The sequence below is a fragment of the Mirounga leonina genome, unplaced genomic scaffold (assembly GCF_011800145.1).
Source record: "Mirounga leonina isolate KUSES-001 unplaced genomic scaffold, KU_Mleo_1.0 Mir_169, whole genome shotgun sequence".
Classification (NCBI taxonomy): Eukaryota; Metazoa; Chordata; class Mammalia; order Carnivora; family Phocidae; genus Mirounga; species Mirounga leonina.
The window spans coordinates 21,048,225-21,060,624 of NW_023270431.1; the positions used below are offsets into that span (position 1 = coordinate 21,048,225).

Sequence of the window (12,400 nt, forward strand, 5' to 3'; positions counted from 1 at the left end):
TGAGAGAGGGAACACAAGCAGGGGAAGTGGGAGAGGGAGAAGCAGGCTTCCCGCAGAGCATGGAGCCGGATGTGGGGCTTGATCCCAGGACCCTGGGATCATGACCTGAGCCGAAGGCAGACGCTTAACGCCTGAGCCACCCAGGCGCCCCATACATCATTAGTTTTTGATGTAGTGTTCAATGATTCATCAGTTGCATATAACACCTAGTGCTCATCACATCATGTGCCTTCTGAGGGTTGTGGAAGGGGAGGTGGGTGGGGGGGTGGGGTAACTGGGTGATGGGCATTAAGGAGACCATTGGGATTTTGATAGAGATTGCACTGAATTTGTAGATTTCTTTGGGTGTTATTGCCATCTTAACAATATTAAATCATCCAGTCCATGAACATGAGATGTATTTCCATTTATTTAGGTCTTTGATTTCTTTCAACAATGTTTTGTAGTTTTCAGTGTACAAGTCTTGAACCTCTTTGATTAAATTTATTTCTAAGTATTTTATTTTTTTCAGTGTTATTGTAAGTAACATTGTTTTCTTAATTCAATTTTTGGGTTGTTCATTGCATGTGTATAGAAATACAACTGAATTTGTTTGTTAATTTTGTGTCCTGCAAGTATGCTGAATTCATTGATTAGCTCTAATAGTTTTTTTGTGTGTGGATTCTTTAGGATTTTCTATATATAAGATTATATAATCTGTGAATATAGATAGTTTCACTTCTTCCTTTAGAATCTGGATACCTTTTATTTATTTTACTTGACTAATTTTTGGCTAGAAATTCCTAGTGAATAGAAGTGGTGAATCCAACACCCTCCTCTTGTTGCTGATCTTAGGGGCAAAGCTTTCAGTCTTTGATCATTGAATATAATGTTAGCTGTGAACATTTATTTATTTTAAAACCTCTTTATACTCTAATTTTGAAATAACTGTGTGAAACTGCACAACTTAGAAACCTGACACATTCTCTGAAAGTCCACTAAACCACAGAGATGATTCCTATTCATATTTTGAAAATTTCTCTTCAATGTCCTTAACATTTTTTTTAAAAAAATATGACCTGGTAGATACTATCTGATGTCTTATCTGTAGCATTTCAGATAATTGGAGTTACTTTAGTTAAGATTAATCTTTGAACCAAACATTTTGAAATGTACTATCTTTGGGAATGTGGCTGATTATTTTAATATGTGCTTTTTGTTTTAAATTACAGATTGGTTTTGTCCTTTATCCCCCCAGTGGAGGTCCTGCATGGGATGCAATGGATCATGACAACATAATGTTTCTTACCATATGCTTTTGTTGGCATTATGCATTAAGCATTATCATCGTTGGAATGATTTATGCCTTTGTCACTTGGTAAGTTAGTGATTTTTTGTTCACATAAGTTCTCTTCCTTGGTATCTGATCATCAAGACTCGAAAGTATTGAACTTTAAATTCAAAGAGGAACTTCATTCCTTAGTATTCCACAAGACAGGGTAATGTAGCAGAAAATTATCTGCAAACCCAGAAAGTCCCCCTCGAAAGGATAAATGCTGGCTTAAAGTTAGACTCCCTCAACAGTGTCTCAGCTGTGTCTCTAACCTATGTGTCACCCTTCAACACCCTTTTCTGTGCCTTCATGTCTTTGCATATGCTGTCTCCTTTTCCAGATGGTCCTCTCCATACTTGCAATGAGCCCTTCATTTGCCCACATGTACATCAATCATAGCAATTCACAAGCTTGGTGTCATTTTTTGACCAATATTTATGTCTCCCATTAAATTTGAGTATATGATTAATTTGACATTTACTCTAATATTTCTAAAAGTAAGATTCAGTTGAAAAATCATGTTTTTAGAGCCTGATACAATGTTTCACAGTAGATGAAGAGCAATATAACAGATTGATAAAACACATATTCCTAATTCTGCTACCTATCAGCTGTATGTCTTTGGGCAAATTATGTAACCACATTAAGTCTCAGTTTTATTGTTTACAAAAAGGGAATAATAATAGTACCTAAATGAGATATGTATTTAAACTGTTTAGGACATAATAAAGGCACAGCGGAAGTTCTTCTTCTTCTTCTTCTTGTTCTTGTTAGTTTTCTTGTTCTCCTCCTCCTCCTCCTTCTTCTGTATCACAAAATGCATAAGGTATAGACCCTAAGGGGGAGAGATAAACAATTGAAATACAATGCAATAGTTGGAAATAGTAGAACAAAGCACTATTGGAGCCCAGAGGAGGCTTCCTCGCAGTTGAGAATTAAGCTTCAGCTTGAAGGATCAAAAGGAATAGAAAGAGCTGAACATGGTTCCTGTCTTTAAGGTAGCTAATACCAAACCACAGTGGGTCTGGCTGGTCCCAACTACTAGGCATGCAGGCTCCACACTTAATTCTTCAGACTTCAGTATTTACCTAAATGTTCTATATCTGCAGGCTTCATTTTGGTGGCCATGAGCTACTTGACTATATGGTTATTGAGCACTTGACATGTGCCTAGTGCCACATTAATTTTAATTAATTTAAATATCTGTAAATGTATAGTGACTACCATATTGGGCAGTATGCATCTAGTAGGTTCTCTAGACTTCTAAAATATGGTAGCTGCTTCTAGGCCCAGTGGGGTCTCATCCTCTTCAAAAACTAGCTTTCTACTCTTCTCTCTTGCTTTGTGCTTCTCTGAGCTTCACTGCTGAAGCAGCTTTGGTGCTGGGTCTCTGAGTAAGAGAACGATTTCCTTGTCTAGCTCCTGATGTCTCTGCTAGGCTTTGGGTCAGCTTACTTTGATCTGTAGTTACCTCCTTCTAGGGGTCTAAGTGCTTTGGGTACTGGGAGATTCTAGCTTCTCATTGATTTCTATTAGTCCTATTTCATTCCTCCAAAGCATGCAGATGGCTGTTAAGACTGGCTCTGCCACTGAGTGAAACTTGGTTTCTTCCTCTGTTGTTCTAGGCTGACATCTGGGCCTCACCTCCTTAGGGGCTGGGCAACCTCCGAGAATAATGGCAACATTCAAGGAGCCTCTCTAGCTCACATCAGCTCCCTTCCAGAGCCAAAAGAAGACTACTGTCTCTTCCTGTTTCAAAAAGCTTCAGACCTCTCTTATCCACTTACAGTTTTCTAGATGTCTTTTTCAACCTTTACCTTTTGGGCCACTTAGTCCACTCTACTTGGCATATCCAAATTAAATGCCCATCTCCTCTATGAAAACTTCTGTGACAATTCTAGCCCTCATCTCCCTTCAGGAGTTTGTATAGTACTTTAGTCACTACTACCCATTTTAGCAATTGCAATCTATCTTTACTCTTAGCTTACGTCAGCCTGATCTGCTAGCTAGATTGTATCACCCTTAGGAAAATACCCTTTTTATATTTGCACAGCTCCTGGCATGCCATCAGGTGTGTTTTAATAGATCTGCTTCAGAGTTACATGAATATGCGCTTTGTTTGTTTGGAAATCATATTTCAGATGCTTTCCAGTCTTGCTCTCATAGTGCTCTTGGAAGTATAAGAACAAGAGCTCATGATGTGAGGTATGTTGATATAAACTTAAGCAATAGCTTAAAAAATGTCATGAAGATTCAGTACTGACTTTCAGTGAGGTCACATGGCAGGCTAATTCAGTTCTATAATCATAAGGAGTTTTGACAATCTATTTTTCAGGGTTTGACTGGAGTAGTTTGTAATTCAGTCACAGGTGATGGATTTTCAGGACATTATGTCAGAATATGTTTGACAAAGTGCAAAGATCACCATGGAAACAAAACTAGGTTATGGAACCACAACCCCCCAAATCTCAGAAAAGTGAAGTTCTACTTCCCAGCTTTCCAGAATAATGGTGCAAAGATTGCCTCAATCAGCCTTATAAATTTCCAGAATAATGGTTCAAAGATTGCCTCATTCAGACCCATACCTGCAGTTCTGAAATGACATTCATAGGAGAGACTTATCTGTTTGGAAATTTTATTAGATATTCTACTGTATTTCATATTTAAATACCACTATTTATAGAATTATTTCAAAAGCCCCTCTCTATGGGTCGAGAAATATGCCCACTTTCAGGTTGGTTTCCTAAGCAATAATTCAGGTGACTCATTTTGAAGAACAAAATAGAGATGACCAAATTCCAGGAAAATGAGGTTTGCCTTCTGGAAGTTTGATTTCCAGATGGACTGTGGAAGTACACCCAGAGTCTCAGTTCTGCTCTTTTTCTTATTAATCGAAGAAAACCTATGAGAGCAAAACCTCAGACACATCCTAACCTTAGTATCCTGGACAAACATCATTCCAGGAACTAGCAATTATTTGCACTTCTTTATCATTCCAGCCTTTAATCTGTCTCCAGCGCCCATTTATGCATGTGCCAATACCTAGGGCTATCTACCTGTGCAGATAGAGCCTGAACATGCCTCAGCTGGGTAGCTTGTAGAAACAGCAGACACAGCCCAGGAAAGAGGAGTGGGAAACAGGAAGAGTCACTAGGGTCTGGGTTAATAATTAATTTATAATAAGTAGCCATGTGTTTGTTTTATTCTCCACACGAGCCATCAGAAATGAATCTAAATAATGAATTAACAGTTAATCCATTTCATTTAGCATGTATTGAGGTTGTGCAATGTAGAGATAACTGTGTGGATCTAAAATATGACACAAACACTGTCCCAGGCTTTAAATTATTTAAGCCTATTAGCCTTTTGCAAGAATAATGCCTTGAAGAGCTGAGGACATTGGGATCAACATCAATAGTCAATAATCAAGGCAAATTATTTTGATTGGTTTCCTTGATCTTGATGAGTCAGTAGTTGTTATTGGTACTACTCAGTTGTTGTATATTGGAGGAGTTAATGCTGAGTTGAAAGTGACTGAAGAATTAACCTCTACAAATAAGTGAGTGATATGGGCTCCTGGCAGATTGCTCTGAAGGACATTGATTCATCAGATGTGTGTTGAGCCACTGTTATGCACCAGATGCTGTTCTAGACTCTGGCTAGCATTAAGGCACTAAATAAGATAAGGTCTTTGCTCTTATGAAGCTTTTATTCTAGTGGGATCCAGAGCACAAGTAAAGTCATTGCATATTTATGGGGGCAAGCCTTCACTGGAAGAAGAGAGGCAGAAAATAGGGGATGCAGATAGACTGGTGAAGTTTTTCACAAAATGAAAATGATTTTGATGATTTGGTGTATCAAATTTGTTTGTGTATTCCTATGTACTTTTGGAATTTAACTATATTTTATCAATATAGTCATAGTACAATGTCTTTATGAATAATCATGCACAGGAAAAGCTTTGCTTAGTTTTTATTACATCGGGGAAGTGGAGAGTCTGCTGAGTTTCTGCCACTAAGAATCTTCATATCTTCCAGCATCAAAAATTATATTGCTGCTTATCCCTAGACCTACAGATCTCTTAATCTATGAAAATAATCACAAAGGTGGAGGGCACTTCTTCCAACTTCTTATTTCATCATGGATCATTACATGGACCATCACATGCAGTTGAGCAGTTCATGGCCTGCACAAAAGCACCCCTCTGAAGGCACAAGTTGGGACAGGCTTGACATGGGGCTTGACACGGGGAAGGAGATGCCTTTATGCACTTCCTTTACAAGAGAGGGCTCCTTTTTGCAATACATAGCTAGGTGTGGACTTGATGGAAAAGCTCTAGGCTGAGCTCGGTTTCATCTGGGCTTGCTGCAGCCCAGAGATTCTCTTGTTTGTTTTAGAAATGATCAAAGCTATGAATAATTAGGCATTCTCTGATGCCTAATTAAACAATCATGTTATACATTTAAAAATTGTATTGTATCTGTATACTTATACTCTGCTTTAATCCACAAAAATTTTTCAGGTAGTTCCAAAGCCAAATAAAAGTGATTTTCTTTTTTTGGATTGCCTCTCCCATTTGCACAGATAATTCGGAGTTTGTTGAATTATAGATACACGTTGTTCTGGGTTTTTATTAAACAGCATAACGCGAGATGCCTTTCATTCTCCTCAGGTTGGTTAAATCTCGACTTCAGAGGTTCTGCCCTTCAGAAGTTGGACTCCTGAAAAATGTTGAACGAGAACAAGAATCAGAAGAAGAGATGTGATTTTGATGGGCATTTAGTCTTTCTGGATGAACTTCTCTTTTTTGGATTATTTTTGTTCATGGTTTTGTTTTTTGACCTTTTGCTTGGAGAACAGGCGGCTGAGGATGATTCTTGGTATATTGTTTGTATTTCCAATTTGGTTTAAGTATTTGAATTCAAATATTTTATTTTTAGGTTTGTAAGTACTTTGGGTGATAAATGCATTTTGCACATCAGTCATGGTATTTGGGGCCTGGAGCAACTATTCCCAGATCATTTAAAGTTAACATCCATGCTAAGAAAAATGTTTTATTTGCCTTATACATATGCTCAAGGTGTCTGGGCTTACTACCATTTGTAACTCATTAAACATCGAATTACACTTGTTTATCTTGTTGCTGCAATGAGAAATAAATGAATGCAAAAACCTTGGTACAGACACCTCAAGTTTTTTTGTTGTTGTTGTTTTGTTTTGTTTTACATTTTCATTATTTGTTTTCTTTCTTTATTTACATTCAATTAGCCAACATATAGTACATCATTCGTTTCAGATGTAGAGTTCAATAATTCATCAATTGCATGTAACACCCAGTGCTCATCACATCACATGCCCTCCTTAATGCTCATCACCCAGTTATCCCATCCCCCCACCTACCTCCCCTCCAGCAACCCTCAGTTTGTTTCCTGTAGTTAAGAGTCTCTCATGGTGGGGCGCCTGGGTGGCTCAGTCATTAAGCGTCTGCCTTCGGCTCAGGTCATGGTCCCAGAGTCCTGGGATCGAGCCCCACATCAGGCTCCCTGCTCCGCGGGAAGGCTGCTTCTCCCTCTCCCACTCCCGCTTCTTGTGTTCCCTCTCTCGCTGTATCTCTCTCTGTCAAATAAATAAAATCTTTAAAAAAAAAAAAAAAAAGAGTCTCTCATGGTTTGTCTTTCTCTCTGATGACTTCCCATTCGGTTTTCCCTCCCTTCCTCTATGATCTTCTGTGCTGTTTTTAGCAGCAATGTCCACAATAGCCAAACTGTGGAAAGAGCCAAGATGTCCATCGACAGATGAATGGATAAAGATGTGGTACATATATACAATGGAATATTAGCCATCAGGAAGGATGAATACTTACCGTTTACATCAATGTGGTTGGAACTGGAGGGTATTATGCTAAGTGAAATAAGTCAATCAGAGAAAGACAATTATCATATGGTTTCACTCATATGTTTTTTTTAATTCAACTGCACCTCACCCTTGCATCATGAAGAAGGAGCAGTGTGACAAATTCCTTTTTGTGAGACATCTCCTTCTGAGTTGTACCTGAGTTGTCCCCTGAGAAAAGTACCTGAGTTGTCCCCTGAGTTGTCCCCTGAGAAAAGTAAGCCAGCAGTCGTCCTGAGTTGTGCAGTCTTTTAGAGAAGACAAAGAAATGATCCCTAGGACACATGGATGCAAAGCCATGAGAGATTGGGAAGGGGGAGTTATGATGTCATCTATAGAGTAAAAAGTCATCACCACAGCATAGGATGGCCACCATACTGTCCCCTCTGCTGAAATAATGGAGGGGTTAAAATAAGGAAAAGTATTTTATGGATTACCTGGGTAAAAAGTGAGAGCTCTTACCTAGTCTCACACTAAGTAACACTTAGTGGAGAGTCAAGAAATCTTATTTCTAATTCTGGCTCTACAATTAACCATCCTCCAGGACTTTAGCAATCACCATGTCCTCTCTAAAGTAAGGGAATTGAACTGGATGAGGCACTCTCTGGCTGTCACATTTTATGAATCTAGAATCTCTGAGACAAAGTGAAGCCAATGACAGCTGATTTAGTACCATGTTAGTCGGAAGGGCCTTTCTCTGTTGTGACAGCAAGGGTAAGGAGGGCTTCAGGAATCCTCGAGGGCTGATTGACTATAGAAGAAAGGAAGCAGCCTCATGGGCAGCTGGAGGTGAAATGTGGGCAATTAAATCCTGAAGCTCCATGGCATTGCAGAAGCGCTCACAAATCCAGAAGCCTAACCCAGTCTGGTATTATCACAGTGATACTGGAGAGGGAAGTGAGTAGATTTTTTAGGCCAAAGAACTAGACACATTCTTTTTTTTTTTTTTTTATATAAGGGTTGGAAAAAACTGATGTGGGTGCCTAAAGCCACCTATTTGAATAATATAGGCCTCTATTTGAATAATATGATAAACCTGAGTGCACTTCTGGCATATGAAATGCCCCCATGCCTGTGATGTCGGCATGTGATTATGGCATTCTGCCCCATGCATGTCCCATATCTTTTCTAGTCCAGCAAGCTTCTATAACTTTGGCAAGTTGTGTTTCAAAAGACTGAGCTGTCAGCTGCAGTTCATGAAAATGGCATTGCTGGTATGTAGGCCTGAGTAGGGACTCAGAATAATAAGCCGAAACCAGATCAGGGCTGGAATTTTGAAAACTGATATAAGTGCAAATATTCTAGCAGTCTTTATGAGAAAGCAGAAACATCCGTTCCTCCAGTCTCTGGATGGAAAGAATGCAAGTGAGATGCAACTCAGTGAGTTCTCAGTGAAGGAACATTTGGTTCAGGTCTAAAGCCACAGTCTGAGGCTGTCTGCCTCTAGTCCCTGAAATGAACAATAAATTTGAATAGCATTGTTGTAATTTATGGAAGCCTTCACCAAGGAAGGAGTGGGAGAGGGTGCCCTTCCTTATTTTTATTTGTATTTTATCTCAACTCTTCCAAAACCCTGGGGTCTCAATTCCTGAGTTTTTGCCAAACTTCCTTTTGTGGGTATCTCATGCTTCATTTGCCATAAACAAAGTAAAGAAACTCTTACATAACTCAGCCCAGTATCAACATTGGCTGTTGATAGGACACCAACTCTTCAGTGATTTCTGTAACTTCCAGTCTCCTTTGCTTGGGAAATGCTCAGTGCAGCCTCAACTACATTACCTTCCAGCTCATTGTTGAAATGGGAGGTTGGGTCATGACCATTATCCCTGAGATCATGACCTGAGCTGAAATCAAGAGTTAGAGGCCTACCTGACTGAGCCACGCAGTGGTCCCAAAGCGTAAGTGCTCTTAAATGTTTTGCTACAGTGTGTAAACTTAGTGAGATTTCAACTTAAAATCACAAGCCTAAATCTGTTACTCAATTAAACATTTATAAATTAGACCTACAAGACTAATCAACATAGACAAAATTATTTTCAAAATTATAGATAGCTAAAATGCTACACATGTATAATTTCTTAACACAAAAATATCATTATGAGTTTGATTCTCTTAAACATTACTGTACTTAATTGTAACTCTTCCCACGATAAAATAGGCTTACTGTTAAGGAAGTGATTTATTTATGACCGGCAATGTTGGGAAATACCTAGTCTGCTCCTTGAGCTCTTGGACCCAGATACTGAATGGAACAGGATTCTTGACGGTGAGCCTAATGGCACATGCTGAATCCTGTTATTTATGGTCACTCTATCAGACTCTCCACACAAGCTGTCTCTTGGCCTTTTAAAGCACAGGGAAGGCACCATCCTGAGCTGGAGTCCCCCTTAAAATTATCTGTCTTTTCCACCTACTCATGAAAATCTGCCGCCCTCAGCTAGGCTGTTATGCCACTTGATGGACTTTCATTATTCTTTAGCTCCAAAGATATTTAAATATATTTCCTTCTAAGTATAAAGACTTCTGAACTTGATGTTATCCTGCACTTTTTTTCCCCATATATTTCCTATTGGATAAGACTCCACAATTTTTACAGATATTAAGGTGATAGTTTAATGAATTCTAGGTCACTTTCTTTTAAAGGTAATTCCAACCAACAGCTCTGAGATTAGATGTCAGTATTTTTGTGTGTCTGAAGCTAAAATACATACAGATTCCAAAATATATAGACATAAGCTCGTCTGAGTATACAAGAGGCTTAGCAATTTAAAATGAAACTCTCTCCTCTGGTGAGAAACTGCCCCGGGTTCCTTTGCCTCTTAGATCCATTCTAAGTTAATTAGCATCATGTTTTAATTAAATTAATGACTATTTAATCATTTCACTTGAGCGTAATTCACTATGCAGTTATGCTGTCATACTGTCCAATAAAACCCTTGGACCGTCAGGTTGACTTGTTTTCTGTTCCCCCAAATATGTTTCATTTCCATATCTATGTTGTATTTATTAACTACGCTACCTCCCTGGCTCCTTGAAGCCTAACTTCTGGAGATTCTTTAAGGCTCAGTTCAAAACCTTTTCTACTGCTTCATCCCACTCTTCTCTGCCTGTGAACTCACACAGCACTAAATCCAGAGTGACATCGGATCATATTCCATCCAGTCCTGTAGTTATCTTTTTTTTTAAGATTTTATTTATTTATTTGACACACAGAGAGAGAGAGAGAGAGAGGGAGAGCGCAAGAAGGGGGAGCAGCAGAGGGAGAAGCAGGCTTCCTCCCGAGCAGGGATCCTGATGCAGGGTTCGATTCCAGGTCCTTGGGATCATGACCTGAGCCGAAGGCAGATGCTTAACTGACTGAGCCACCCAGGTGCCCCAGCTGTAGTTATCTTTATACATAAATTCTTCCTTCTTAGTATTTTACAATCCCCTAAAGACAGTTTTTTGTGTGTGTGTTTAAAAACATGGACATTTATTATTATAAAATCAACTGGCTTAATTAAAAAAGCATTATATTTCTATTGGGATTTCAAGATAAAAAGCTTTTGCACAGCAAAAGAAACAGTCAACAAAACCAAAAGACAACCGACAGAATGGGAGAAGATATTTGCAAATGACATATCAGATAAAGGGCTAGTATCCAAAATCTATAAAGAACTTATCAAACTCAACACCCAAGGAACAAATGATCCAATCAAGAAATGGGCAGAAGACATGAACAGACATTTTTCCAAAGAAGACATCCAAATGGCCAACAGACTCATGAAAAAGTGCTCAACATCACTTGGCATCAGGGAAATCCAAATCAAAACCTCAATGAGATACCACCCACACCAGTTAGAATGGCTAAAATTAACAAGTCAGGAAATGACAGATGTTGGCGGGGATGCGGAGAAAGGGGAACCCTCCTACACTGTTGGTGGGAATGCAAGCTGGTGCAGCCATTCTGGAAAACAGTATGGAGGTTCCTCAAAAAGTTGAAAATAGAGCTACCATACGACCCAGCAATTGCACTACTGGGTATTTACCCCAAAGATACAAATGTAGGGATCTGAAGGGGTACATGCACCCCGATGTTTATAGCAGCAATGTCCACAATAGCCAAACTATGGAAAGAGCCAAGGTGTCCATCGACAGATGAATGGATAAAGAAGGTGTGGTATATATATATAAATAATGGAATATTATGCAGCCATCAAAAGGAATGAAATCTTGCCATTTGCAATGATGTGGATGGAATTGGAGGGTATTACGCTGAGTGAAATAAGTCAGTCAGAGAAAGACATGTATCATATGATCTCACTGATATGAGGAATTCTTAATCTCAGGAAACAAACTGAGGGTTGCTGGAGTGGTGAGGGGTGGGAGGCATGGGGTGGCTGGGTGATAGACATTGGGGAGGGTATGTGCTATGGTGAGCGCTGTGAATTGTGTAAGACTGTTGAATCACAGAACTGTACCTCTGAAACAATACATTATATGTTAAAAAAAAAAAGGTAGTAGGAAGGGAAAAATGAAGGGGGGGAAATCGGAGGGTAGACGAACCATGAGAGACGATGGACTCTGAGAAACAAACTGAGGGTTCTAGAGGGGAGGGGGTGGGGGGATGTGTTAGCCTGGTGATGGGTATTAAAGAGGGCACGTACTGAATGGAGCACTGGGTGTTATACGCAAACAATGAATCATGGAACACTACATCAAAAACTAATGATGTAATGTATGGTGATTAACATAACATAATAAAATAAAAAAAATAAAGTAAAAAAACACATTATATTTAAGGATAATTTAATACACATGCATGCTAAAATAAACATAAATTATGATTCTTTTGAGTGCAAACAAGTGGTTACCCAAAGGAGAAACAAGACCTCCTTAATAGTTGTAATAAAACCTATCCCTGCAAAGTTAGGAGGTATTACACAAAAGTATTTATATTGTGTTCTTCTACTACTCCTCCTGCTTGCTTTTAAAGAATCAGAATTTAAACAGAATATGAAAAAATCAATTATAAATAAATATAAAAATATGCCTGTATAAGATTTTTATTGAAGACATGATTATCATCGTATAAATGCCTAAATGTGAGACCATAAATAAAGTAAAATGTTGAAGGACTCCGTTTTCTCAATTTTAGAAAAAGGGAATTTTCTGAAGACAAATGTTTGAAGTTAAAGTACAAAGACGTCACTGATT

General features: G+C 38.7%; 1 protein-coding gene across 2 annotated transcripts in view; it reads left to right on the plus strand.

Annotated features, from left to right (window-relative positions):
• The window catches only part of TMEM45A (transmembrane protein 45A), a 69,132-nt gene extending 62,634 nt beyond the window's left edge, over positions 1-6,498 (plus strand). For both annotated transcript variants that reach the window (XM_035015240.1, XM_035015239.1), the window contains 2 exons: positions 1,212-1,357; positions 5,985-6,498. In XM_035015240.1, the coding sequence (XP_034871131.1) occupies positions 1,212-1,357; positions 5,985-6,078 (240 nt within the window). In that variant the 3' untranslated portion in view covers positions 6,079-6,498. The remainder of the gene's footprint in view (positions 1-1,211; positions 1,358-5,984) is intronic.
• Positions 6,499-12,400: the final 5,902 nt, after the last annotated feature.